The sequence below is a fragment of the Symphodus melops genome (genome assembly GCF_947650265.1).
Source record: "Symphodus melops genome assembly, chromosome: 8".
Lineage (NCBI taxonomy): Eukaryota > Metazoa > Chordata > Actinopteri > Labriformes > Labridae > Symphodus > Symphodus melops.
The window spans coordinates 23,912,959-23,938,960 of record NC_136698.1 but is presented as its reverse complement, the minus strand read 5'-3'; the positions used below and the strand labels follow the sequence as shown (position 1 = coordinate 23,938,960).

General features: G+C 40.3%; 1 protein-coding gene across 1 annotated transcript; it reads left to right on the top strand.

Moving 5' to 3' along the window:
* Positions 1–13,268: 13,268 nt before the first annotated feature.
* lmo4b (LIM domain only 4b) lies at positions 13,269–24,777 on the top strand. The gene is made up of 5 exons (XM_079349908.1): positions 13,269–13,782; positions 15,358–15,598; positions 20,013–20,109; positions 21,513–21,668; positions 23,826–24,777. The coding sequence occupies exons 2-5, from the start codon at positions 15,363–15,365 to the stop codon at positions 23,832–23,834; spliced, it is 498 nt and encodes a 165-aa protein (XP_079206034.1). The 5' UTR covers positions 13,269–13,782; positions 15,358–15,362; the 3' UTR covers positions 23,835–24,777.
* The last annotated feature ends 1,225 nt before the right edge of the window (positions 24,778–26,002 follow it).

Below are 26,002 nucleotides of genomic sequence, written 5' to 3'. Positions count from 1 at the left end.
GTCGTGGAGTTTAACATGTAAAGCCAATCACAGTCATTCCTACCGAACATACTGCCTGTACTGTAGTAGAAAGCTATTTAGCCGGGATGTTGCGCTGTATGAGGGTGATAGGAGTAATCAAGAAGGGGAGGGGGCTTCTCCATAGGAAGTTCCTGCAAACAGAGTGCACCCACTTTTTAAACCCCATTTGTCTTGTTAATGCTCCCCTCTGATTACCTGATTGCACTGGATGACTGTGGAGAAATCTGATTGCGTAAAATTATATAGAGCAAACTTTTGATTGGGGAGGGATCTGGCGAGCTTGCTGCCACCATTGACAGGCTTTGTGAAATTTGGCCTCACTGATTTGAAATCAGCTAAGTGTCACGTCCCGTAATTGTAATCAGAACGTAATTTTTTTTTTATCCCTGTTCTCTTTCACGGCACAACTTTTCTCCCGCAAACTTTTGAAGCTTAAACAATAGTGCAGCTATGTTCGACGAACATTGACGACAAATACACTCATGGCAGTGATCTTTCATAAAGGCACACTCTGCTTATATATGGGGCAATTACAATGGATCCTAGATATGTTCTGCATGCAAATAGTTTCATCTTAAACATTGTGAATCATGGATTCATAAGCTTCTGCTCTGCTGTTTCAACCAAGGAAACTAATTATCGCTTCATTTGAAATTTGCAGCGTTCATCAACATGAATCTCATATTTGCCCTTCTAAAATCTCGATCACATCTTGTTAAATGTCAAGAGTTAAAATAAATGCCTTCCAAAGAATATGTCCTCTTGATTCCTGGCTCATGTTGTAGATAAACATTTTCAAAACCTCAAAGATAAAGTCATCATTTAATAAATCAACAGGCTTAAACGTGTGCCTTTGCGGAGTCATTCATTGAAAACTTGATACAACAAAGTTTGATGTTCTGCAACTTAATTAACTAATTTTTGTCTTCCTTCACAAGTCAACCCTGAAGTCCAAAGAAACACACTTTCATTTTAAGTGGTTGGTTTTCAGGCTGAGCTATTAAATATTTCCATTTATCAGAAAGTCAAGGTAAATTAGAGGCAGGTTGATTTTTATTCCAGATGTAATTCTGGTGACATTTCAATGATTGGAACACAATCATAGGCCTTCGGAAATCTATACTTCACAACGTTGCATACTCTTCATTAATTAACTTCTTATTGATCGCTGACCTCCCACTTCAACTTATTTCCATTTCACACTTCAGCTTGCAATTCAGTCAACTTGTGTTCTGGGGAAATAGTGTAGGAGTCGGAGGAAGAGATATTTGGAAGAATAAATGTTGTGATCTATTAAAGCAAAGAATGTATGAGAAGAAGGTTTTCAAATTGAAATTCAAAGAAAACTTACCATTACACAACAGACAAAAGTTTGGCACACTGAAACAGTCGAGAAATTGGTCATGTTGAAATGAAACCTTTGGATCTGAATGATGACAGTAACCGCATTGCTTTCACTCTTGCAATTTAAATTAATGGGCAGACAGCATGCTATCAAAGGTAGAAGGGTAGGATTAGAAGAGTTATAAACTCTGAAGAATCTCTCCAAACAATGACACATTTTCTTTACACACTGTTTAAAGCGCTACAGCCTAGCGACCATGTGTCTCAAGTAAGAACTGTAGTAGTGCATTTTTCATGGTGTTTCTGTTAGCTCTGATTAAACAAGCTGAATGATTTTGGACAAGACTTGTGTTTGACTATTAAAAGTGACATAAAGGGTTGACTTGAATGATAACTAAGAGTTTACATTTTAACACTTTTTTTAAGCCGGGAGAATACAATTTCTTTAGAAAGACAAAGTGAAAACATTTGCATAAATGATATTAAAAACACAGCATTTAAAATAAAAGCACACATTTAATCACATTTTTTGTGAAATTTGGAACAGCAAGTGAATCACAACTCAGCAAATCTAAGAGTCCTATTAGGACAGTAAGACATTTACCTGTGCATTGTTGAAACTGGCCATGTTACATTTTGTAAGTTATGACTCAGAATATAAATGGATTGAGAGAGAACTGGTGCAGAACGGCCTCAACTAGGAATTGGTAGCATTTTATTGCTGTCAGAACTGTGTATGAAGGTGCTGGTGGTGCTGTGGTTAGTGGCTATAGTCCTCCAGAGCCAGATTGGAATCCGACCTGTGGCGTCTTTCTCGCATGTCATTCCTCACTCTCTCTCTGATTTCCACTCTATGCACTGTCCTATCTTTCCAATAAAGGCAAATAAACCCCAAAAAGATTTTTTAAAAGTCACAAAAACTGTATGCAGATGAAATATGAACAAGTTGGTATAGAAACACATTTCTGATATATATTTTTTTATAAGTTTAGCTCAATGTTGTAGAAGACCTCAATCTGCGTAAACTAAGATCTTGTTCACACTGCACCTCTAAATACAATCCAGATTGTATGTGGTTTGATTTTTTGCCAGTCTGAACACAAAAAGCCACATGAGATCAGATTTTTCCAAATCTGATTCAAACTACATACGCAGGTGCTTTCGAATGCGATTCAAATCGGATTCCTACAGATTCAACTCAATCTGAACGTCTCGGTCGCTTCAATGTGTCTTCTGTGTCACTCTCAACACGACACCATCAAAAAATAGCAATGAGGTCGATCCGGCAGGCCGGAAGTTAACTTTGGTCAGTGGAAGAAAACAGCAAGAATAAAAACAAATGTAGTAAAACAAGCCCATGGACAGACTGCTCCATACAATTGATTGCATCAGAAATAAGCATTTTGCTGTTGTTTTTGCTGGGCGTTACCTGTTACCATAAAAATCAATGTGGATCAGACCACGTCAAAGTGGACATGCAGATCAGATCTGGTCACTTGCAATTTGTATTGTGGACAGTTAGATCAGTTAGATCAGACTCTGATCAGCTTTGGGCGACAGTCTGAACAAAGCCTAATAGTCTGAGCAAAGTGTCTCTTGTTACAAAATCACTTTTTTCTGCACCCAGTAAAACCAAAAGTTAGGTCTCAATATGTTGTGAATAATATCGATAGGGATTTGCACTCTGCTTCTTGCTTGGTATTTTTTTCTCTTCTTTGCTCCATCTTTTTGTAACTGAAGGCTGCTGTGAGAACAACATCTCACAAGATGACCTCAGTCTGCTGCCCAAGTTACATACTGCAGGAAACAGGCGATTGGATCGTTGTGTAGACATGGGAGAGACGCCATTCTCTGTTGAAAGCTATTGTGTTATTAAATCAACCTTTGAAACTGCTAATTATAGGTGGAAAAGTGCCTTTTGATGCTTTAAGGCTCATCAGAGGTTGATTTTGCCACCTCCTGTGGCCAAATCATATCTCTGATCTTTTTGCTGATTTGTCCTCTTCATGCGTAAGTATAGTGTTACCTAAGAAACATCAAATGTATCCCTTACTTTGAAACTTTACTGTAGAAAACATTAAACAAAGGCTGTCTCTGCAGCATGCTGAAACTCACTAAAGCTGACACCTACCCCACGGCAGGGTTAGATTAATTAAAGATGACTTTAACAAATCAATCAGTCTTGTAGCTCATGCTGTTCTTTGCTTGTGTAGGCATCAGTATTCATTTAAGTCTGTTTCAACACCAGCTACAAAAACTCCCATGGATTCAAGAATATACTTTAAAACTTAACACCTGAGTACACGTGAGTACAGACGTTTGTCTGTAAGTCATGAAAATATAGACACTTTTATCATCATCTTTTCAGTAAAAGTTCGACATGAGAGCCTCTTATTGTTTTGTTGAAATTCTTGGAATGCCGAAAAGGCGATAAAGCTGCTCGCTGTGAGTCCCAAACTGCACTACGGATACTGTGGCAGCATGTGCAATTTCCTGTATTAAGGATGGAGTTAGTTCAGGCTTACACAAAGTCGTGGCCTAAGAGCCTTTAATCTGGGTTTGTTCACACGTAAAAGTCAACATCTTTGTCGAGCAGACTGCGGCATAGTGGGAGGCTTTGTCCACTGTGCCTTTTTATATACTGATAAAAAGTGTCCTAAAGTATAGTTATAGCCAGAGGAAACACTGTTACATACTCAACTACTCCTCAACATTTTGGACCCTCTCCATGCGGCATTCTTTTTGGCTCCTGAGCCTCCAGCCACCTGCACAACTTGTAATAAAACTGTCACAAATGAATGAAAGTAGGGGGGAGGTGGTGGGGAAGGGGAGAGGTGGGGGGGGGGGGGGGGGGGGGTTAACACAGATGTCCAAATAAAGTGTGAATGATTCATTTTGCCAAGATTAGTGGCATTTTCCAGCAGAAACTTTCCCATGGCAAAGGAACTGGGCTGCTTTCATTACTGCCCTGCGGATTGTCATCATAAATTGATTTTCTCTCTGAAAGACAAATTAAATTGCATGTGAAATACAACAGAAAGAACAAGAAAGTGTCTGTTTCTCCATTTTCTGCCACAGCTCCCTTTCCTCGCTTCTCTTTGTTGTCCCCCCTTTTTTTTGTCAATTTCCCATGTCTCTCACATCTAAGTGATCCAGAGTGTTCAAACTTAAATTAAGATCTCTGGCAAGATAAACAGTTAAAACCAGTTCCCATAGTTACGGCTCACACAGCGTGGTGATTGCATTATAATCCGACAGCAATCAACTCTAAATGAAACAGGGATGATAAGGGTGCTATTTTCTGTGTGTGTGTGTGTGTGTGTGTGTGTTGAATGTAGCGTATTTCTTTCCTTTGTTCGACTTAGATTTTTATTACCTTCCAATCAGGTCAGCTCCAAAGAAGAGGCTTTTTGGACAAACACGGCCATGATGTGATCAGAATGAGATTAAGTCACTACAGCAAGGCCTCAGTGAAGGATCCTCTGCTGCTGGGGGAACTTTCAACATCTCCCTGATTTCTGAAACGCTTGACTAAATACAAAATATAAATAGAGTTTGCCCTTCAACGTTAAGTAGTGTCTCATCACAAAATCCATCCAATTAAAATACTCACAATATGTCCAAATGACATCGATCTGGTTCAGCTTAAACTACTGTTCAATAACTTGGTTTACACAATACAATATGCCTCTTTCGTACAATCTTATTATTAAACTCATGAAAAGATGTATGCTCAAAAGCATTTGAATCAAAATTGCCATTTTTGATGAGTCCACTTGGGACAGGATCCTTTGGGCATAGTAGACGTTAGGAACAAATGAACAAATGTGGTTAAATGTGTTAGATGACTTGTTGGATTCATTGTATAATCCCTTCAAAGGTTTCTGGAGTTACAAAAACATTTTCACAAAAAGTGTTGAAATATGGGTGAAAATGGGCGTATTATTTAGCTGAATCTGCTGGACAATGTTCATGCATTCAGTAAAGCCTGAAGCAAGTTATTGCTTATTGTTATTGTTATCGCTTAATTTAAGTCCCTGTCCCTGCAGAAGAAAGACAAAAAGCAGTTTGACTCTATTGTTTTTCAACCCTGATTTAGAAGTTTAACCAGAAACTCTCTAGCATCAGCCTCCCAGGTCCTCCACACTTAACAGAGATTCTTTCCTGCTCATGCATCTTCGTCTGAGACTTGATGTCTCTGCGGGAAGAATGCCGCTCATCTGAGATGTCTGCAGGTTGTCAGAACAAGAGGGAGAGGAGTGAGAGTAAGGCGAACCCCGAGGCAGCCCCAAGACAAACAAGAGAGACATCTGTGAGTGGAAGCCATCATCAGTCATCCTAAAGAAATTATCCCCTCCACAGTGTGCCACTGATCAACAAGGAGCTGTGTGATCAGACCGCAGTCTTCATCCAGAAAGACATTGCCTTGTTTGTTTACTGACATTTAGGCTCATCAGTGCTTCTTACCAATGCTTTTCTCTGAAACTTTAGATCAGCTATTATCAAACCTGAGAACGCTCACATAAATCTTTAATTACACAACTCTCACAAGTCTGATTTAAAGTAAGTATTTCCCAATATATCGTATATATTTTTTTCAGATACAGAAACAAAGTGTGGGAGTGGGCAAATATAAAGACAGTCATGCTGTGAGAGCAGCTTAGAGTTCAGTGTATTGCCCAGGAACACTTCAACACACAAGCTCAGTCCTAATTCGAGAGTAGCATCCTTAAAGGACCCAGCCTATATAACCTACATAGACCACTCTGGACAATTTGAAATGTGATGGATGGCCGACGGAGGGTTTTCCGTTTGCGTCACAGGCTGTCCCCGCCCTTACCAGATTTGTTTCTAAGTGCTGACCCTGTCACCCAGGAACCTGAACAGCTGCATCGGAACTATTTAACGTAATTTGTTTTGTAACTTAACCTATTATTCATAATAGAATTTCACGTTCTAAGGCTCCTATAGGATTGCTAGTTATTTAATTGAGTTGAAACCAATTACGTACATTTTAAATTGTATTACTTATCGGGCAGTGAAAAAGAAAACGCTGGATCTTTGTTGGGCAGGGGAAGGGAGGACGTCTTTGATGCCTGCTTTGAAGGCAAAAATCGGGACCAAGTTCAAATCACCAATGTGACCTAATTGTCCTTCAGATATACCCTCTGATAGATGGGATATAGCTTTGTCTGCTATTTGTGTCCTGCAGGACGAAGGGATTGAACAGTGACCCCAGAACAGAGACAACCCACTCTACCACTGAACCAAAGCAGTCCCAACATAACAGAATAATCAAGTAGATTTGGTGCTGCAAAATGAAGAAGAAGAGTTTGTGTAAGAAGGCCTGGGTCAAAGAAAACCACTACTGAAATACAAAATCCACTTTGCTGTTTTGTAAAAAAGTGGCTTTATGCATACAGAGTACATCGCTGTAAATAAAAAAAAGGATTGAGAAGTTATTCAGTAAAGTGGGGTGAGAGCCAAATGAAATATGCTCCCAATTATGGCAATGGGTGTAAGGAGCTAATAAAGTGAATGTCCCTACAAGACACTGAACCCTAATGGATCCCAACTAATTTGCTTTGACTGATGAATTTCCCTCTCCAGTTGTGTGGGGTTGAATAATTATGAAATTTATCACAAGACATTGAGACTCATTAAGGATTCACGACATTTCATTAAAGCAATGTTGTTAGAGGCGGCACATGGTGTTCTGTTTGTGTTTGTACGTGTGCACATGCAGAGAGTCTGAACTAGCGTGTAGGAGCAATTATCCAACGATTAAAGCACTTAAAGGAAGTGCTGCTTTTGCTTCTCTGTCATTTAGTTTCTGAATCCCATCATTTCACATCTCCCCTTTTTTTTTTCAATCGCTGAGAGAATTTCTGGCTCCTTTGTTCACATTCATTACCGTCAAGGGCTTCAGTTCTGTTTTAAAATGTGCACCCTGATCCATCAAAAATCTACAGAATCCAATGCATTAATATACAAATGTCATAATAGACTAGATAGATTAATTTTATTACTTGCTTTACTGAAAAAGTATACATTTGAAGCCCAATTCCTGCAGACATGATGAGCTTAAAAATAGTTAATTAGACACATAAGTCCATCCTTGTTTGAATTTTATGAAACAAGAAAGCCCGGTGTGATGGACGAGTAACAAATCAGCTAAAAATGGCACACAACATAGAAAAAAGAAATAGATTTAAACAGCACACCTGAGCTTTAGGGCCCATGTTTCTTAGATATATGTCTTACGAGAGTGAAACTTTCTCTTCTGTCCTTTTTCAGATCAAACAACAATGAAAAAACTGCCAGAAAGCAGCATATCTGGTTTCAGACTGCAGTGAAATGCTATGTAAAGATATGGGGGGGAAGATGTGGATAAAGATATTAATGTAATCTGCTGTAACAGAGGAAGATGATACTACAAGCAGTGAACATCATCGCTCTGAAGAACGCTGTTCTTAAAGGAATAGTCACATTTTGGGAAATTATTGTTGTCTTTAGAAGAGTGTGAACAGTATGTGAAAGTCATGTATTAGTAGTACAAAGTATAGAGTTAAAGATGGAATAAAATTAACCAAGCTTAAAGGGAATAAGTATGTCCTGCATGAAATGCAGTGTTGTGCAAATGATACACGCCTGCATTACTAAGTTTTGAAGAAAAAAAACAACGTTGCCTTTGAAGAAAGGTTAAACCTCGGGGTGATACCTTTAACCAAGTCATAATGTCAAACATGGAATCTTTTATATTGTTTTTGAAACTTAAGTTTTCCAAAGGTGCTCTTCTAGTTGTGCTCCTTCATATTTTGTTCCTGCTTGCACAACTGTAAAAAGTGTTAAGTTTTATACATAAATTGACTTATAGATAGATCAATGTCTGAAAACAAAAATCTCAGAAAGGGGATTTCTGACCACTTACTTTTTTCTTAAAGTGCCTTAGCCCATCAAACTTCAAATTATTTTACAAAACAAACTAAAATGAAGTTTATCTAAAATATTAAACTATCAGTGTCGTTTGGTTGTAAAGATGAGTCTCAAGACTCAAAAAAAATGAAGGAGCTCACTGATGCCAACAAGCAGGGTAACCAGTGTGACTATTTGATGTAGGTACAACTGGCTAGCCTTGTTTAAGTGAATGTTTCACTCTTTTAATCGTTTCAAAAAATAAGTGTAAATATTGAATGCTCTCGTTGGCATAAAGTAAATAAGCTGAACATCAGATACAGTATGTGCCATAAATTGTGTTTACATCGATAGCAGTTGTCTCTGTTACACAGCCTGCAGATAAATAACTTAATTATAATGGATAGCCATCTAAAAGCATGAATAGTATATCTTTTTTTCTTTTGTTTTGGCTGAGAACAGATGTGTGCTCATAAGGGTGATGAGACTGACCCTGAACAGTTAAAGGTCACTTAAAAGGAAAAATACACTTTACTGTGTTGTTCTAACACTACTATGTGTCTGTCTACAAACCCACTAATTTTGAGGAAAGACCATCCTCTCCGTCTTTTGCCTGCTCCACTTTTAGAAAATGTTGGAGAAACAAACAGTTGGAGATTTTCCCTTCATGACATCAAAAAGGGTAACCCCTCCCCCATCTGTTGATTCATGACTTGATATATTACTCTGATTAAGAGCAGAAAATAATCCAGTTTTACATGTTTACGCCAACCTCATTTTTTGGAATTGCTGCTTGGACTATAAACATTAACAATCACACAAAAAAGGAAATATTGGCGACTTTGTCTTATAATTCCAAGATCGTAAAACCCCTGACATATAAGTATGTATTTCTATGTAGCTCTATAAGGCTGAGATTCTTAGTGGATCCCTACTTACTTTTAATTATCTGTCTCAAATACAGACCCCTCTAAGCTTTTCCACATATAAACATCAGGCTGAGTCCAATATTTGTTTGAGTTTCTTCTTTTATCTCTTGATCTTCGGACTAGTATATTGGTCCTGACACATTCACAGAGTTGTTGCTCTGCCCGGAGCTGATAAAATCAAGGACTATCAGCACAGGCCTTCCACAAACCCAGTGACATGCAGAGGGTATTTATTGAGTTGTTGATTACTATTAACTTGAGCTCACTTGTTCTCTGTTTAATTACAAACAATAGAGAAAGACGATCGATGACGCCAACTTCATGAAGTGAGGCATATTTTTGAGAAGGGAAAATGGAGTGAAACACTTCTGGCTGTTTCATTGTTTTGTGACCCAAGTCAAGCTGGAACCACATGGGAGAGTGGAACAGTACAGAGAACATACCACAAGAAAAGCCATGAACTCAGATTGAAGGGTTTGATTACACTGATTTAGTATTTCTAAATGCTCTTTTTTCCATGCCAGTTTGACGCATTACATGACTGCAGTCTTCCATTACTATGAACTGGGGTGTATTCATTTACCATTTATGGAAGTGAACACAGTCTTCAAGAATCCCTTTTGTTTTTTAAATCAAACTAACACTCGGCCTTTCACATGAAAACTGTAACAGTTGATAAAGTTTTGAGTGTTGGAATGAACCTTATTGATGTTGCCAATGTGCTGCTGATTTATTCAAACAAAAAGTTTACCATCGCGGGGAAATCGTTGTCTTAACTTTCTTAAGTATAAGCTCAAGTCCACTGACCATTTTACTTAAATCTTTACACTGTAGACTTTGCCTCTATCCTTTTTGAAAGGATGCTTTGGAAGCATGTGTTATGACAAGGTGCTAGTTGTTTGGCTTTGTTCACGATGAGCAGTTGCAAAGCAAAGCTGAGATATTTTATCCGACCGCAGATTTTGCACAGAAAACATGAACACGAAAAAGTGTTTTAATAATACAGCTGGCGGATTACCTTTCCTTTCAGAAAATCCAGGCTAATAGTTTTCAGTACTTCTGCTAAACTAAACTAAGCAAGTCTTGTCTGCAGTCGAACACTTCACCAATCACCTTTCATTATAGTCTGATGATGCTATTAGCCACTTTGTAATTTCGGTGTAGCTAGCAGGAAGCATTAAATGACACAATTTTTACGTTTGTTTGTTGAAGGGAGGTCGGATCTTTAATTTTTGATGCATTTCAGGTGGTCTGGAAATCTAAACACTGATTGGCTTTCACGACACAACATCAAGCAGATTTGTAACAGGCTAAATTGTTGAATGTAGAATGGATTGTATAGGCTGAACTTTCATTCAGATTTCTTTTCATATGCAGCTTTTAGCTGGATTCATTGTCAGATAACCCCGATGGAAGCCAGTAAATTGTTAGCAGGGAAGGTTACAGCTGTTTTTTTCTGCCAACACAAATTGTTTTTCATGCCTACATCAAAGCCTGCTGATACGTTATTGGTTAATGCAGCTCGGACTACAAATGTACTACAAATGAAAAACAGAACCCTTCCTGTGCTGAAAATCCACACCCTCACCCACACTCTACATTCTTATGTAGAGTCTATAAATCGAGATTATCCGGACTCAGATGTGAAATTAGTATCAAATGTAATGTAAATAATGTAGCTTTCCACCTTTTTCAAGCCTATGTTCCTCGTTTTTTTTCTTCTCTTAAATCACTCTAAGCTTTCGAGAAACTAGCCTCATATTTAGTACGGAGGCATAAGAAACTATTCCTCTCATCTAACTCCAGGCAGGAGAGTCAAGAAGTATATGTTCAGAAACGCCTGAACTATTCTTAATGTGTTTTTAGGTAAGTAGCCAGTGACTTAAAAGATTTCATTTAGAGATCTTTCTTCCGAGACCAGCATCCTGCGTTCAGTCATGGAGTGGTCGGTCTGTATCTGCAGATAATCTGAACTCTAATCTTCCTTCATCAATTGGCTCGGCTAACTGAATATCATTCTCTCTAAAAGACAGCATACACACACACGCATACACACAGTAGAGCGACTGCAATGCTATATCACAAACAGATGACGAGGCCACGCTCTGCTGTGGTAAACAATCACATGAGATGAGTGTGAGAGAAAGTTATGATGACCTGCGTGTTGTTTGGTTAGAAGATTGCCTCGGGTGTGTAAACTTTCAGATTGAAGCCGGGCCTCTTTGTGGCTCAATGTCATGTTAATAGAAAATAACACGGAGTGAATCCCAATCTGAAGTTAACCACCATGTTGAATGTGGCTCTCTTGCTTTTTCCCACAGGACAAGCAGATTCATTATGGAGCACTGTGGTCTCCTTTTCATCTCGATGAGATCACCCCTGTGGGGAGTATCAACACTGCGAGCCACATCTGACTCTCTCTTGTCCCTCTTTAAACATTGAAATAGTGTTCTGCCATATTGTTGTGTGTGTTTTTTTTAATCTGGTCTGCTTCATAATGCAGCAGCTTGGAAACTGCCAAAGGACTAAAAGATCTCTGTGGAGAAAGGAGATGATCAATTTCTGAGGGAACCCCCCCCCCCCCAGCTCCCTGACCCCCCCCTTCTTCCTCCTCACTTCAACTAGCCGTAATTATTTTGCAAAAGACCTCCAGAAAAAGAAACACAGAGTAATGTCTCCTGCCCAGTTATGAAAAGCTCATTAAAATGGGCCTGGAACAAACAAAGCTTTTCCTGTGAGGCCCCTTTTCAAATTCATTTCATAATTTCCCTCTGTTTTAATCATTTATATCAATTAATCATTGCTCGGTGAAAAAGATATTCTTCACCATCTTCTGCGGCTTTTTTGTTCTAGCGAGTTAGAGGCTTGATGAGAGTGTCAGGAGAACGAGGCTCAAACCAAGGTGGAGTAGCATCGGCTTTGCCAAAGGGAAATCAGCTTGATGCGGCAAAATCTCTTTGGAGCTGCGAGAATAATTAAACAATTAAAGTCAAGAAAAAGATCATCTTTATACATCTGATGTCTTTCTAATGAAGCCGGGGGCATCTTATAATGAAGCTGTTTTGTCATGTAAAACCACTGCACCAATCTCAAACAACACTTCTCCAAACAAACTTTTCTCCAATAGAAACACTTTTCAGTTTAACTGAAGACGTCACTTGTTTTTCTCCAAACAATTGGGTGCTGCAGCCTTTATTCTACTAAAAAGCTGTGCATGAAAGAGGAGGAAATCACTTCTTTTTCAACATAATGCAAAACGCATGTCAGCACCACTTTATTGTTATTAAAGGTGCCACAAATGCTTCAACTTTATCTTGTCTTTGAAGAGAAAACTAAGCTGTATAAGGATGAATGAACCAAAGTATCTCAGCCAAATCGAGGTCTTGCAGATTAGCCTTAATAGGTGTTGAAACCAATGACCTGAGGCTTAATGAGGTTGTAAACGACAGCAGGCCTTGCTGCGATTATTTTCAGTGACAGACGATGGCGCCACTACGCAGCTATTAGGCCTTGATATTTCCCAGAGGTTGGAGTCACCCTCGGTAAACTAAGTAGTTATTGAATGTCAACTAATTAAAGTCAGACGTGAGATGAATACGATTTAGGGGATGTTGTTATGCAGCGAGTATTTCAAAAATGTGAAAACGATTCCTTATTTGAAAGTAATGAAAATATATTTAAATAGGTTTAATTAAGATATTAGTGCATGTAAATCTCTTAAGGATTATTACATACGATTAAAGAAGATTTTAGGCCTACATTACAAGATTTATTATTGCAACCAATTAAAAAGGACACACGGATAAACCGTGCTTTGTTGTTATTGTCAGGGTTTCCGGCAGGATCTCCAGCCTCTTCAGGGTATCATTATCAATGTTTGTAAGTGTGTGCTTTTACCTATCCTTTCGCACCTTTTCGGTCCGTCTCCACATTTCATCTCCACCGTTTCCATCCCTTGCGTGTCCAAGTCAATCTCACCTCTCTCTGATTGGCTGGATTTGTTATTCCTCCTAAATGGATTGCGCGCTGATTGGCTGCTGCGGCACCTTCGTCACGCGGCTAAAAGGGGTTTTTACTGGAGGTTTCTTCCTGTCAGCGACACATGTAGAACAAGCAGCTAACGGGACCCACAGAGCAGACCGGAGGAGAGTCAATTATAGCCTCTTGCCAGCTCTCGTTATTTGTTTTCCTGCTTTCTTTTTTTGTGTGTGCCAAAACACGCACTTCTTTTCGCTCTGTGGAAATTACGGCATGCACAGACCTGTAATTAGAGCTTGCAATGGACTCCTTTTGTCACAGCGAAAAACAGAGCAGTAAAGCAGCAACAGTCAAACGGGAGCCATCCAGTGGAAATACTATCTGATAACTCCATTTGCTCGGCGCTCCGCTTGTTGCCTGCCAGCTGAATATCCGAGCACGAGCCCTCCTCGTCGCGCGGAGCTGGAGGCCGACCCCGCGCGCTAGTGTCTCCGCGTTTTACCTGTACTTTACTGGGACTCTTGCGTACCTGTTTACCTTCCTACCCTTCCAGTCAATAACTTTACAGCCATTACTCTCAAAAGAGACAAACGAGGTGGGTGTTTGTTGATATTATGTTGCATGGTGACTCGTCAAAATGTATTTAATTCTGTTTTAATTTTTGTTTACGCTGGAAACGAGGGTTGTCGGTTTGCTTCTTTGGTGTGTTGAATGCTTGCGGTGATATTTAATAGCCTGTTCGACATTATCCCTCTTCGCCTAATCCCACATTTTCACACATTTACACCGCAATAGCAGTGATATGATGCTGTATTTCTTTTATTTTCACTAAAAAGCAGCGGACAGGACCTTTTAGCACATGGCTGTCTGATGTTTTTCTCTCTCCCCCCCCCCTCTCTCTTCCTCTTTTTCTGTCTTTCTATTTTCATGACTTGCGCCCAAATTGCCTGCCCGTGTAATTACTTGAGTTAGCCCATTTAAGTTAAAAGCCACCCCCACCCTCCTCCTCTTTGCCTCCTGTCCCCTCCATCTCTCAGCAGAAAAAAAAAAAAAAAAAACTCCTCTCTGAATGAAACTTGACGATGGTCCGTCTTGTTTATCCAGGGAGTCACTTTCAGGTCGGCCTTTTGATTCATCTCCTTTTAGATTTAATCAGCACTAAGGTACGCTGTGTTTTTTTTTCCCTAAGAGCCATCGCTAATGGGCTTACTGAATGCTTTTCTGTGTGCACCCCAACCCCTCCCAACTCCTCCACAACTCTAATTAGCCTACCTGCCTTTCAACAAAGATTTGGCATTATCCGTGTAGTCTGCCTCACCAAATTGGAGAGGATTACATGTGAATGAAACCACATACGTTTTGTGGTTTGAACAAATGTCTGCATTGCATCAGATTAAAACACTTAACATCATTACAGCAGATCTGTGGTTTGTCTGCTCCATTAAGGTGTTGTTAAGTACTGGTTGCAACACAGATCATATTTATATTCCTGCAGGTCAAAGACCTTGCATGCATCAAGTGTTGGTAAACGGCAAGCAAAACAGTTTCATGTCACTTTAAATGCAGCCTTTTCATACAGTATTCCTTTGTGTTTTGCGATAATAATCACCACCTCAGCAGCTTTTCAAACTGCAATAGAGTGAGGAATTGTTCGCTGAAGTATTGTGCAGCTTTTTAGAATTTCTTAGGACAGCTCAACAAAAGCGCGCTCTGCATAATTGTTCCTCTTGCTCCCGGTGTTATCAGTTAACAGACATTCATCATGAGAGGTCCAGTGAAGCAACAGCACGGGGATGACACAGGGAGATCAAGGGCAGATTAGTTCGCTAAATGACTCGTAGATCTGTTGTAGTGGAGCAGGACTCAGAGCTGTTCCTCTTAATGAGATTTGCTTTTGTGCTTTGGTAGGTTTTCAGCTGTTTGAATCCAGAAAGATGAGGGGGAAAAGGAAGTTTGTGGGATTGGAATTTTAAATTGGATAAATTGACTTTTTGTTTGTGGTATACATGATCCAATTACGCTGTTGTGAAAGGATCGAAGAGCCCTGTGACCCTTCCCAGCTCCTAACCTGATTGTATACAAAACAATACAGGCAAACACAGGATCAACAACCTAAACCCAGCAGATTGTTAACTTCATCTCCTCTCTGTGTGTTGTGTGCTTTTTTTAGGGACAATGGTGAATCCTGGAGGCAGCAGCCAGCCACCACCGGTGGGCACAGGTTCCCTGTCCTGGAAGCGGTGTGCGGGCTGCGGGGGCAAAATCGCAGACCGTTTCCTCCTCTACACCATGGACAGCTACTGGCACAGCCGATGCCTCAAGTGCTCCTGCTGCCAGGCCCAGCTGGGTGAAATCGGCACATCTTGCTATACAAAAAGTGGCATGATCCTCTGTAGAAACGACTACATCAGGTGAGAGAGACTTATTTTTAAGTTTTATTGCTGTACTATTGTTGCAGGTTGTATTTAAACAAAAAAAAAAACCATCAGGTAACGGGTACACTTTTAAAAGATCTGGATTATATGAACAAATCTTTCTAGACCAAGTAAGAAACAGGGGAAAAAACATGGCTGAGTTAACGGCTCTTTGCTTGTCATGCAACAATCAGCAAAGTTGGGCGTATTTCTTTCTAACATGTGTCTCAAATTCTACTAATTCTTTAAAGTATTCTGGTTTAAGTCTCTGGTCTGTCCTGAAAGAGGTCAAGCACACTGACATGTTGACAGAGTGCAAAGCCACAGAGTTACTCTGCAGACCATCTGCATCTCTGTCCTGTTCATGGTCAAGCGCAGGACATTGAATTGGTCCTGTTGGATGTATGTTTGCGCTGCAAGACACAAACAGAAAGTCAGGCACGGATCATTGTTTTATCTTTTTGGTCTGTTTTTGTTTAGCTGAGAAGCATGACTTAATTAGCAAAGAGGGCCTTTTTAAATATTGTAGTAGGGGTGCCAGACACCAGAGCTTATTGAAGACACTCTTATTCTGGTAATGTAGACCAGACTGATGTCACAACACAGGGCACAGGTTACCTGAAGTTCAAAAACTTTATTCAGTCACTTTGGGGTTAGGTTGGACCTTTTAATTACCAGATTTGAGTGATGTTTTGTCACACGTTGTACTTTTTATCAGACATGTTTTCATGTGAACTATTCCTGTTTTTAGAAATAATACAACATGCACATTCATGTGTGGATACCGGTCATTTCTTTTGCGTCGATCGTCTGAGAGATAGAACTGCACTACAGTCAACATGTTACACTGCTGTTTAATCTGCACGAATAATTTGAAAAAAATCTAAAGTGCCTGTGTGCTCAGCAACACCCACCTCATGAAAAGGATGAGGAAGTCAATGGGGTACTTCATTCATAATGGGACTATAACGTAATTAAAATTGGAAGGGGGGAAAATGTGCATACACCTTTCCACTTGTAATGAGAGCATGCTTGGTGGAAGAGCTAAAACGCATATTATGGAACCGCGAGATCTCAGTGGAGATAAAGGAGCGAGGGGGGGAGGGGAAAAAAACATCTGACAGTGAGTCTACACAATTAAATGCTTTAATTATAGTCCCCCTCCATTTCCTTTAGTCCTGATGGGTTTTATCTAATGAGATCTGGTCCCTGGCTTGTATCCGCTCCCAATGACGTGTCCGAAATGAATGAGAGCCACACTGCAAACAAAACATTTAATTAACCAAATTGGCTTTTGAGAGAGAGCAAGAGAGAAAGACAGATAGAGAAGAGGGATTATTGCGAAGGCCATTTGCTGCTGTCCCCCCCCCCCCCCCATCTTAAAGAGGCAGACTCATTTTATAATAGACCGCTAAAGTGCACGTCTGACATACATTTTTAAGCTGCTTTTAAGCAGCTCCAAACTTCTATCAATAAATGTGATGTGAAAATGCTTATATGATTGATCTGGGGTCGAACACATCACATCAGAGCTATAATGGGATGTATGCCTGGCCTGGGATGATACCAATCTCCCATCAATCAAGTGCAGATATTACTAAACACCACAAGACGAGCACCCTGTCTTTGCTTTCATGTCAAACTTGTAGCCAAAGTTGGATCATGTTGTTCTAAGCTGGAGGTGATATTATTTCTGCGGGCTGCTAGTAGAGGGAGAATTAATTTACTTGTGGCTGCTGGATTCAGGGAGAATGCTGTCCCCCTTAATTGAATAAGCCTAGGTAATTAAATGGCACTTTTCCAATAGAACGTGTGAGGTAAATCTAATAGTTGGTTATTTAATATCACTTTGAAGTCTGCCCACTCAAGCACTATGACAGCACAAGAGAATGTGAACTATTAGGCCGGGTAAAAAAAAACGGGATCTCAGAAATTAATTAAATCGCATGCAATTTAGGGGAAACGTTTATCTTGATTTGTCATAACAGAATTAATTCAAGGCCTTCAATTCACTTGGGGCCAGATCTGTTACTCTGAATTAACCAAGTGTAATTTGGCTGATCCCCCTCCACCACAGCCACCCTCCACGCTCACACACACACACACACACCCACACACACACACACACACACACACACACACACGCGCACTTCCCCATCCCCCTCCTCCAAAAACACATGCACATACACAGATCCACACGCTCCCTCCCTCATCCTTGCAATCTCCCCATCCCCACCCCATCCCTCCCTGTCCCCAGCCCCTCCACCCTTCCCTCTAATGCAGCTCTTGCCATTATGCAAAGCCCCGCTTCAGTATCAATATGGCCTTAGTGCTTTTAAGGTGCTTTGGCTGCTGATGTAGAGAGGCATTTTTAATGGACTGTGTTGCAGAAATCATTGTTGTGGGGTAATTTTACCCCACTCAAAGGCCTTGGTGAATGAGGTCTGCATTTACCAGACAGCCCAGCAGCAAAGCCATGCTATATTTCACCTGGCAGTCAGTGCTGAAATGAAATCCAATAGTCATTGCCTGTATAGACAACAGACAGCTCCAAATGTGTTTTTTCGTTTGTTATTTAATTTAATCAGACGCGATGGTCGCAGCAAAGTCGAATCCGCAGGGGAGGAAAAGAGATAAATCAAGATAAAGCCCCTCTCCAGAAACATCTTACGAACCACTGATTTCTTTAGGAGGGAAAAGCTGAAACCAGATGTGTCACTGCAATTAAAGAGTCCCTTGGCCTTAATTATAGCGACCCGGGTTGTCTGCTTCACCTCAGCGCTGTAGGTCACTGGCAGAGGAGGCCATTACAGCCTAAGTTCAAGCTGATATAGCAACTTAATTGAGCACCTAAAGGCTTTGGCTTCTTAAATCAAATACAATCAAGAGCTATCCCTTGGTAAAATAATTAACCTGGTATGGGTGGAATATAAAAGGCTGTGGTGAAAAGTAGTTTTCTTTTTTTTTGACACAGGAAGCTCCTGGAGGAATAAATTTAACATGAACACGAGGAACATATTTCCAATTTAAGCAAAGTTTGAATATCCGAACGAGGAAGCTTTATTACGCGGTGGAAAGTGTAGTTTGTGCTTCCCCACACATTGCACGAGCATAAGAGTCTTAAAGCAAAGGCCTATATGTTCATTTCCACTATCATGTTTGTCCCAGTGAAAGCAGGGAATTGGCAGCGTTGTGACGACAGTCTCCAGTTAATTAGTTTCTGAAATTGAGTTTTGATGGAGCCTTTCCAAATGATGCCAAGACAAAATTTGCTTCTGCCTCGGCTGTCTTATTGAAAGCCATTTCTGTGTCCCCTTTGCAAAGAGCTCTGGCTTGTTTGTTCGTCAATATATCTAACAACTGCCTGGGTTAGAGTTGGGTTGGTGGAAGCATCCATTCCCTCCAGCGAATTTGTTCAATACTTTACCTAAAATTGTTCTCAAGAATGTCAGAACATCAAGAAAAATGTAATCCCTCCATGCGTTTCCACTTGTTCCTAATTTCTTCTTTAACTTTATGTGATGCACATACACCAATGTTAACCACTCCCCCCCCCCATCCCTTTCTTTTTTTCCCTCCCTCTCTCCCCTTCTCTTCTCTCCGGAGCATGTCAGATGCCGTGCTCTTATTTGATTGCTTAGGAAAAGTGCAGTGATAGAGCAAACACCCGGTGAGATATGATGACAAATGGGTCCAGATCCCAGTAAATTACTTTCTGCTCAAATCGAAATTTCATTCAGTTTGCTGCTCACCGAGATGAAGTAATCTAAATTGTGGACTCAGAAGGAAGATAGAAGGGAAGCTGGAGCAAGCATTTCATTATCAAGAGGCAGAGGGAAGGAGAGAGGGAGGGAGGGAGGGAGGGAGAGAGAAGGTTAGGGACGAAAGAGATGAGCAGAAGCAAATCTAAAGTGTTGACACCATGATTGAAAAGGTTAACCCATGCACATTATATATCAACCCGAGTAGCTACGGGTTTCTAATGGAAACGCGGCACTGACAGAGCGTTCACAGGAGTCCTAATGGCAAAAGCACTATGTCTCCGCCTAGATGTACAATCAAATCCTCTTAGGTCCTGATTGCTTATGTTCCAGGTTATTATTAGGTTGCAAAAAATGTGCAGGAAAAGTAATATGCAGTTTCAGTTTGAGGTGCTTGTGGGAAGCAGAGTGCTGGAGAATTCATTTTTACATGAATATTGTGATGATTTTCTATTTCTCCATCCTGTTGTTATCACTCCTTTTTTATTCTCCTGTATGTTTTCAAATGCTGCTACATACATGCAGGAGTTGTGCTCCCATTTAATACTCAACAGACAAAAAGTGTGGATGCCATGGTTCATCACACCGGGTGATGCAGATCTGCACAAAGCTACTGAAGTAACCTCCTACCTATTCTTCCTTTCTTCCAGATTATTTGGAAACAGTGGAGCCTGCAGCGCTTGTGGTCAATCCATTCCAGCCAGTGAACTGGTGATGAGGGCGCAGGGCAACGTGTACCATCTCAAGGTAAACTTTCCTCCGAGAAGCTTTGTAGTCTTAAATTATTTTAGTCTTCCTCCAGGGGAAATCCAGATTTTACTCTCTGTATAGCAGAGACATGCACACATGTACAAACAAGAGCTGTGGACATGCATTAGAGATGTCTGCATGTTGGCTGCCTTACTCAAGGGCACCTCGGCAGAAGTGATCTGGCCCCTCTCCAGCTACCAGACCTCCAGTTCCCAACCCAAATCCCAGCTGACTGAGCTCCTGCTGACCCTATAGATTGAAGCTTTGTGGTCAAACATTGCCTATTGTTTGTTTAGCTGTGTCTTAAAGCTCGAGCACACATGCATACAGAGGCAATTAAGTGTCATCTCATTGAATAGAGAGATAAATCCTTTGAAATAGTCCCAATTCAATCAGTACATAAAAATAATATTTGTTGTCATGGAAATTGTTGTTAAAAGCAATATAACAATAACACAGATCACAAGTCATGTTGTTCAGCAAGACAACCAATCAGTTTATGATATAGGTGTTAAGATGTAAATATCCTGTTTGTGTAAACAAGGGAATGCATTTCTATTGAAGCAAAGAATATGTTGTGTTTTAAAGTTTGTTTGTTTTTTTATTTTTATTTATTGTTTCGTAGACCTTTAGTTAACTGTACAATAAAAGGAGCAGCTCTAGCTTTTGCGGCTACTTTCCAGCTGTAGTCCACGGCAACTAAAATGCACTTGAAATGAAATCAGGAAAGTTGGATCTGCATTCTAATGATCACAATCTCTGCAACATCAACACCATGGAACAAGTGTCTGTGCAGTCTAAAGGAAGAAACCTTCCCATTTATCACTCATAACATTTTACTCTGCCACTTTTGAAAAGTAAAAAGTTTTGATAATTCTGTACACACAAACGCAGAGTAAAACATCTTCTGAAAACAAAGTCCAAATATTTAAAATGTCAACCTAAAGCTACAAGTAAAAAGTGTTGTATTTCTATCTTTTTACTGGCAGCAGCTTTAATTGGCTGTAAAAGTTAAAATTTGTTTTTCGGAGAGTCGACGGAACATCCTCAGACATTAAATCTGCATCTTTTGTAACCCTCAAAAAATTGCTCAAGCATCGTGCTTCAGCTCATGATGGAGAGAAATATTGTTTTTATACTTCTTTCCTGAAAGACATTTTTATGTTTTAAACTGTTGTTCAGACATTTACTTTGCGTTTTGCTCTTCAGTTTAAACACCAAACTATGACTCAACTAGTCAGGAAAAGGTGACATTTGCCACCTATAACGCCCACAGTTTCATGCTAGCATCTACTCATGCCGTTGTTCACTGGTTGGTGTTGTTTCATAAGAGGAGTGTGTGCAGCCTCTGGCTCCTCAGGCCTAGTTTTGATCGGTTCTTTCTCTGCCTGCTCTTGCAGTGTTTCACATGTTCCACCTGCCGGAATCGGCTCGTCCCCGGGGACCGGTTCCACTACATCAACGGCAGCCTGTTCTGCGAACACGACAGACCCACAGCACTCATCAACGGACATTTGAGTTCACTGCAGACGAACCCACTACTGCCCGACCAGAAGGTAAGCACCCCATCATCATTTTGTTTTCAGACGTCAGGACTTATTTGTGATCACATTTCAGAGAAATAATAGATGCAGAAGGCTTCCAAGTAAAGGACAAGTCTGTAAAAGGTTGTCATCAGTCAGCTGGAGTCATATGCGACAAAAAGAAAAACATCTGTAATTTTCACACCAACATTTCTCACTCTGTTCATATCGATGCAACTTTACTGCAAGGCATGTGCTGGATATTAAATCTCACAGAGAGGAGGTGCATTTTTATTCTTAGACAGCCAATGGATTTTGCCATCATTCTTCTTAGCAGGACACACACCCCCAAAAAATCTGTATTAACCGTCAGCACAAAACATGTGAAAAGGATTGTTTTGTACTGCTGTCCTCACACTCACTTTGTTATGAGCACACACCCAATATTTGACTCATCTTGAATTTATTTTCTGTCCTGAGCCGAAGTTCTGATTGTACTGAGAAATGATGCTCGCTGCCATTTCAACAGACGGTTTAAAACGACATTTGACTACTGTATCAACATGACTGGGTTCACCTGTGCGAAGTTATTACTCCAAGGCCAAAAATATGTATCCAAGGCCCTGAGGTTGAACACAGTCGGCAAGCTGCAGCAGCCAGTATATCATGGAAGCTGTCATCATGGCTTTCCCCTGATTTGATCTTGATGCCTCCAGTGAAAGCAAAACAGAAGGCCTAATCATATACGAAGGATAACTTCATTCTTCGGGATAGCTTCATTCTGCCCGCAGGAGATATAATCATTTTTGCCTCACAACAAGGAGCTTTATTGATACCTTGTCTGCACACACAGCACACAGAGAGATATGGCAGGCTGTTTGGAGTGTGTCACAGTCTGACTGAGAGAGGAATTATATTGTTGGGAGCATGCATTTCACCTTGAGTGGTTTTGTGAGTAGAAGAGAGGTAGAACTCCATTAAGCCCCCCCACCATCCCCCCTCCCTCCACGTCACAGGCCTTTTAAGGGCTTGTCACTTCTACAAATCAGCTCTCAGAGCTCTTAGAGCTCCTCACATTCAAATTGAAAGCTGTTGCATTATCTAGCTTAATTTTAAATGTCTGTTTAAGTCCTTACTCCCACCCCTGATGTCTCTTGTAGCGTGGCTGGTGTAGTAAATATGAGGCCTCATTGTTTATTTATGCGCTAACATCAATTGTAGTGAAAACTGCTGAATTATTGATGCTAAAATGCAATCTGAATATTGGCCCTGGTGCTTTAATTATAGCAGAGAGAGAATTATTAAATAAACAGAGACACATCGCTCAGTGGGAACAGTCTCAGGATGCTTTTGTTATCTCACTGAGTGAAAGAAGCAGAATTACCCTGCTGCTGAAGCACTTTATCACACAAACATTTCTTCTGCTCTAACAGAATGTGGACAGCCTTGAATAACACAGACGTACAGTAGGATAACAGCGCTCCCAATCAATAAACCTCATGTATCCTCAACAGCTCAACACAGCCTGGTTTAGCAGGGAGAGAATGAAGCAGTAACTGCTCATATGGAAACGCAGGTTTATCTACTGAACACTGTTCTGATTATGTGCCATCTCGCCGTGACATAATTGGTGTCCGCGTTCGTTTCGTTCGACATTCGATGCTCCGTTATTAAGCTTTCTTCCCAGCTTCTTCCTAATCTCTTTGTTCAGAACAGAACAAATTACCTCTCTCATATGGAGCTGCTTTGACCCAGGGGAGTGAGACCCTCCCAGCGTCAGTCACTTTAATTAGCCCCCAAGTAGGAGTTTGCAATTACTAATAGACTGAAGCCCTCCTAGTGATTTGAGGGATGAAGGGAAAAGTAAATCAACCCTTAGAATCATAAAGAAGAAAGAGGGGAAAAAAACATCTCTCTGTTTCACAGGACTGAACATCTCCTGCAGTTATGTGTGAGCGCGATTATAATTATACCAAAGAGAGATCGCTTCATGGATGCACTTTTAAGTTAATGCAAAGTAAATGGGACACCAGATGGTTTTCAAAGCCTGGCTGATCAATAAATTAAACAGTCGAGCTGTTGGAAAGTTGACTCATCAGGGTGAAATATTTATGGCATTTTTCTGAACTGATACTCTTAATGAGGACCCAAAATGTTAAAATGTTCTATTTTTCATCTCTCCTTATTCAGGTGTGTTAGACGGGAGCTGTGCAGGAAGCAGAATGTGTGCCTTCATTTTAGCCCTTACTCATTGTCACCCGAGACAGCGTGGATCAGCAGCACCCCAGCCTCTTAGCTGTGCTCCCGGGCCCTTCAGTCCTAAAGGAATCCTCCACCCGTCTTACCGGTATCCTGACTTTTGATTTCTGCAAACCCCATGCCCAACGCTCAACCTTCAACCTTGGCTTTTCCCCAAATATGGGCGGATACTTGCACTTACATACCTGAATCAGAACAGTGGGGACCTTATGACCTTGGAATTTAAAAAAAAAAAGAAAAAGGGGGACGATCAGAATCCAAGGGGACTCTTCAGAGAGAGAAATGACATGACATGCAAGAGGATGTTGTGTTGGAAAGAGAAAAAGACTAATGAGGTTAAAGCGATGCAGGCTTTCAACTCTGCATATTTGTTTAAAAAAAAAAGACATTCGGGGGGAAATCCGGGAACTTTTCATTTTTTGTCTCGTTTCCTTTTCTATCCTCATTTCCCAACAACATGGTGTTTCCACTTTATATATTTTAAGTGTTGTCAAAGGGGAATGTGTTTTTTTTGGTGGTTTCTCTCTATATATAAAAAAAAATGGGGTTTTAAAAAAATCTGTGGCTTTTTGTGGAAAACAAATCATGAACACTCTTGGTGTATTTGTAAAACTACCATGTATGTACAGTATGCATGTAAATGTCGTTGTCCAGGCGTGGCTACAGTACATCTGATCCTCCGCACTCAGCTCCAGTCCTCCTCCCTTTCTCCTCCGAATACATGAACCCCTGGCAAACTGAAGAAATTTGCTCATAGTCAGTATCGTAGAGATTGTCACCAACATATAAATGCTGAATGAAAGAGAAATTTATTTGTGATATTTTCCGAGACATTTGCTCCAGTATGGTGTATTTAATTAATAAAAATATTGAAGATTTTAAAGCCTCCTTTAATTCATTTCAAAGTGATTTAATTGTTACTCAAAGTTAAAATCAGTTTGACATGGACTGACAGATTAGTAAAAAAAATTGATTCATGCTACTCCACATGTTCCGTGTGGTTTTAGAGGTACCCGTTTCTCTTCTGTTGAGGTCGTTTCTGTTTCTCATGAGAAGCCATGGGTTATTTTAGCTCAAAAAGTTTCTTCCCCTAAACCTAACCAAGCGATGATTGCTTCAATCTTTGCTGTTTGATTAGAGTTGGGTACCAAACGATTCTTATTTTAGACTACATATCAACATACACAACTATGACACACCTATCAGAACACAGATGCCCCCTGTTGAACGACATTATTTAGTGCATCTTGATTTCAATGTAATTTCCCCACTTTAAAGTTGAAACATTTTCCAATATAACACTATAATGGTCCTTGAGTTTAAAGTTGACAAATACATCCTGTTTATTTAATCTTTGGGATAAGAACACAATTAGGTTCATAATCAACATTTTAGGGTTTCTTTTTCAGCCTGTCAGCCATAAAACACGCACTAAATGCTGTGTTTTTGAGAGTCTCTACTTCACACACATTACGCTGTGACCGTGTTTTCTGATTCCCTTGTTTCCACTTTCAAGCATTTCACGGCTGTCTTTATGTCTGAATTACATAATTACTCCAAGATCCCATTTTCCCAAGTGCAGAAGAATGTATCTCTCAAGCAGAAGACTGATATTGAGTGCATGACTTGTCAGTCTCACCATTGAAAATCCTCCATTCAGGATCCTGCAGTGCTGCCATTCAATTTCCAACCCAGCAATCATCAAGGCGCATGATGAGCATCTAACTGAAAATGGATAAACATGTATCCTCTCTCTCTGTTCAAATGACCGTTTGCTATTCATCACTCTAATACCTGACAGAAATGGAGGAAAATGTCCCTTTGAAGATTCAATTACTGCGGAGAGGGAGAGAGGTGTCTCTCTTTGGCAGCCACAAATTGAATGGGCTATTTGCAGAACAAATTGGTGTTTGAAGTCCTTGCAAGACCTAATAGGTCTGAAGGAGGAACCGGGTAATGGCTGATGCGCTTATCTGTGCAGAGTCTGAGCCCGCCGCCACTGAAACAATGCTGCTGTACAGGAGAAGACTTTCATGCAAATATCAGCTCGTCTACAAGAGGAAATAGGCCAAAAGAGTAAACAGACTATTGTGTCCTATAATGGGGTC

Excerpts from the sequence above, each read along its gene's own strand:
- lmo4b (XM_079349908.1), top strand. The coding sequence starts at position 15,363 with ATGGTGAATCCTGGAGGCAGCAGCCAGCCACCACCGGTGGGCACAGGT. Across the intron at positions 15,599-20,012 it reads TGTAGAAACGACTACATCAG|ATTATTTGGAAACAGTGGAG; the intron begins GTGAGAGAGACT and ends CCTTTCTTCCAG. Across the intron at positions 20,110-21,512 it reads GCAACGTGTACCATCTCAAG|TGTTTCACATGTTCCACCTG; the intron begins GTAAACTTTCCT and ends CTGCTCTTGCAG.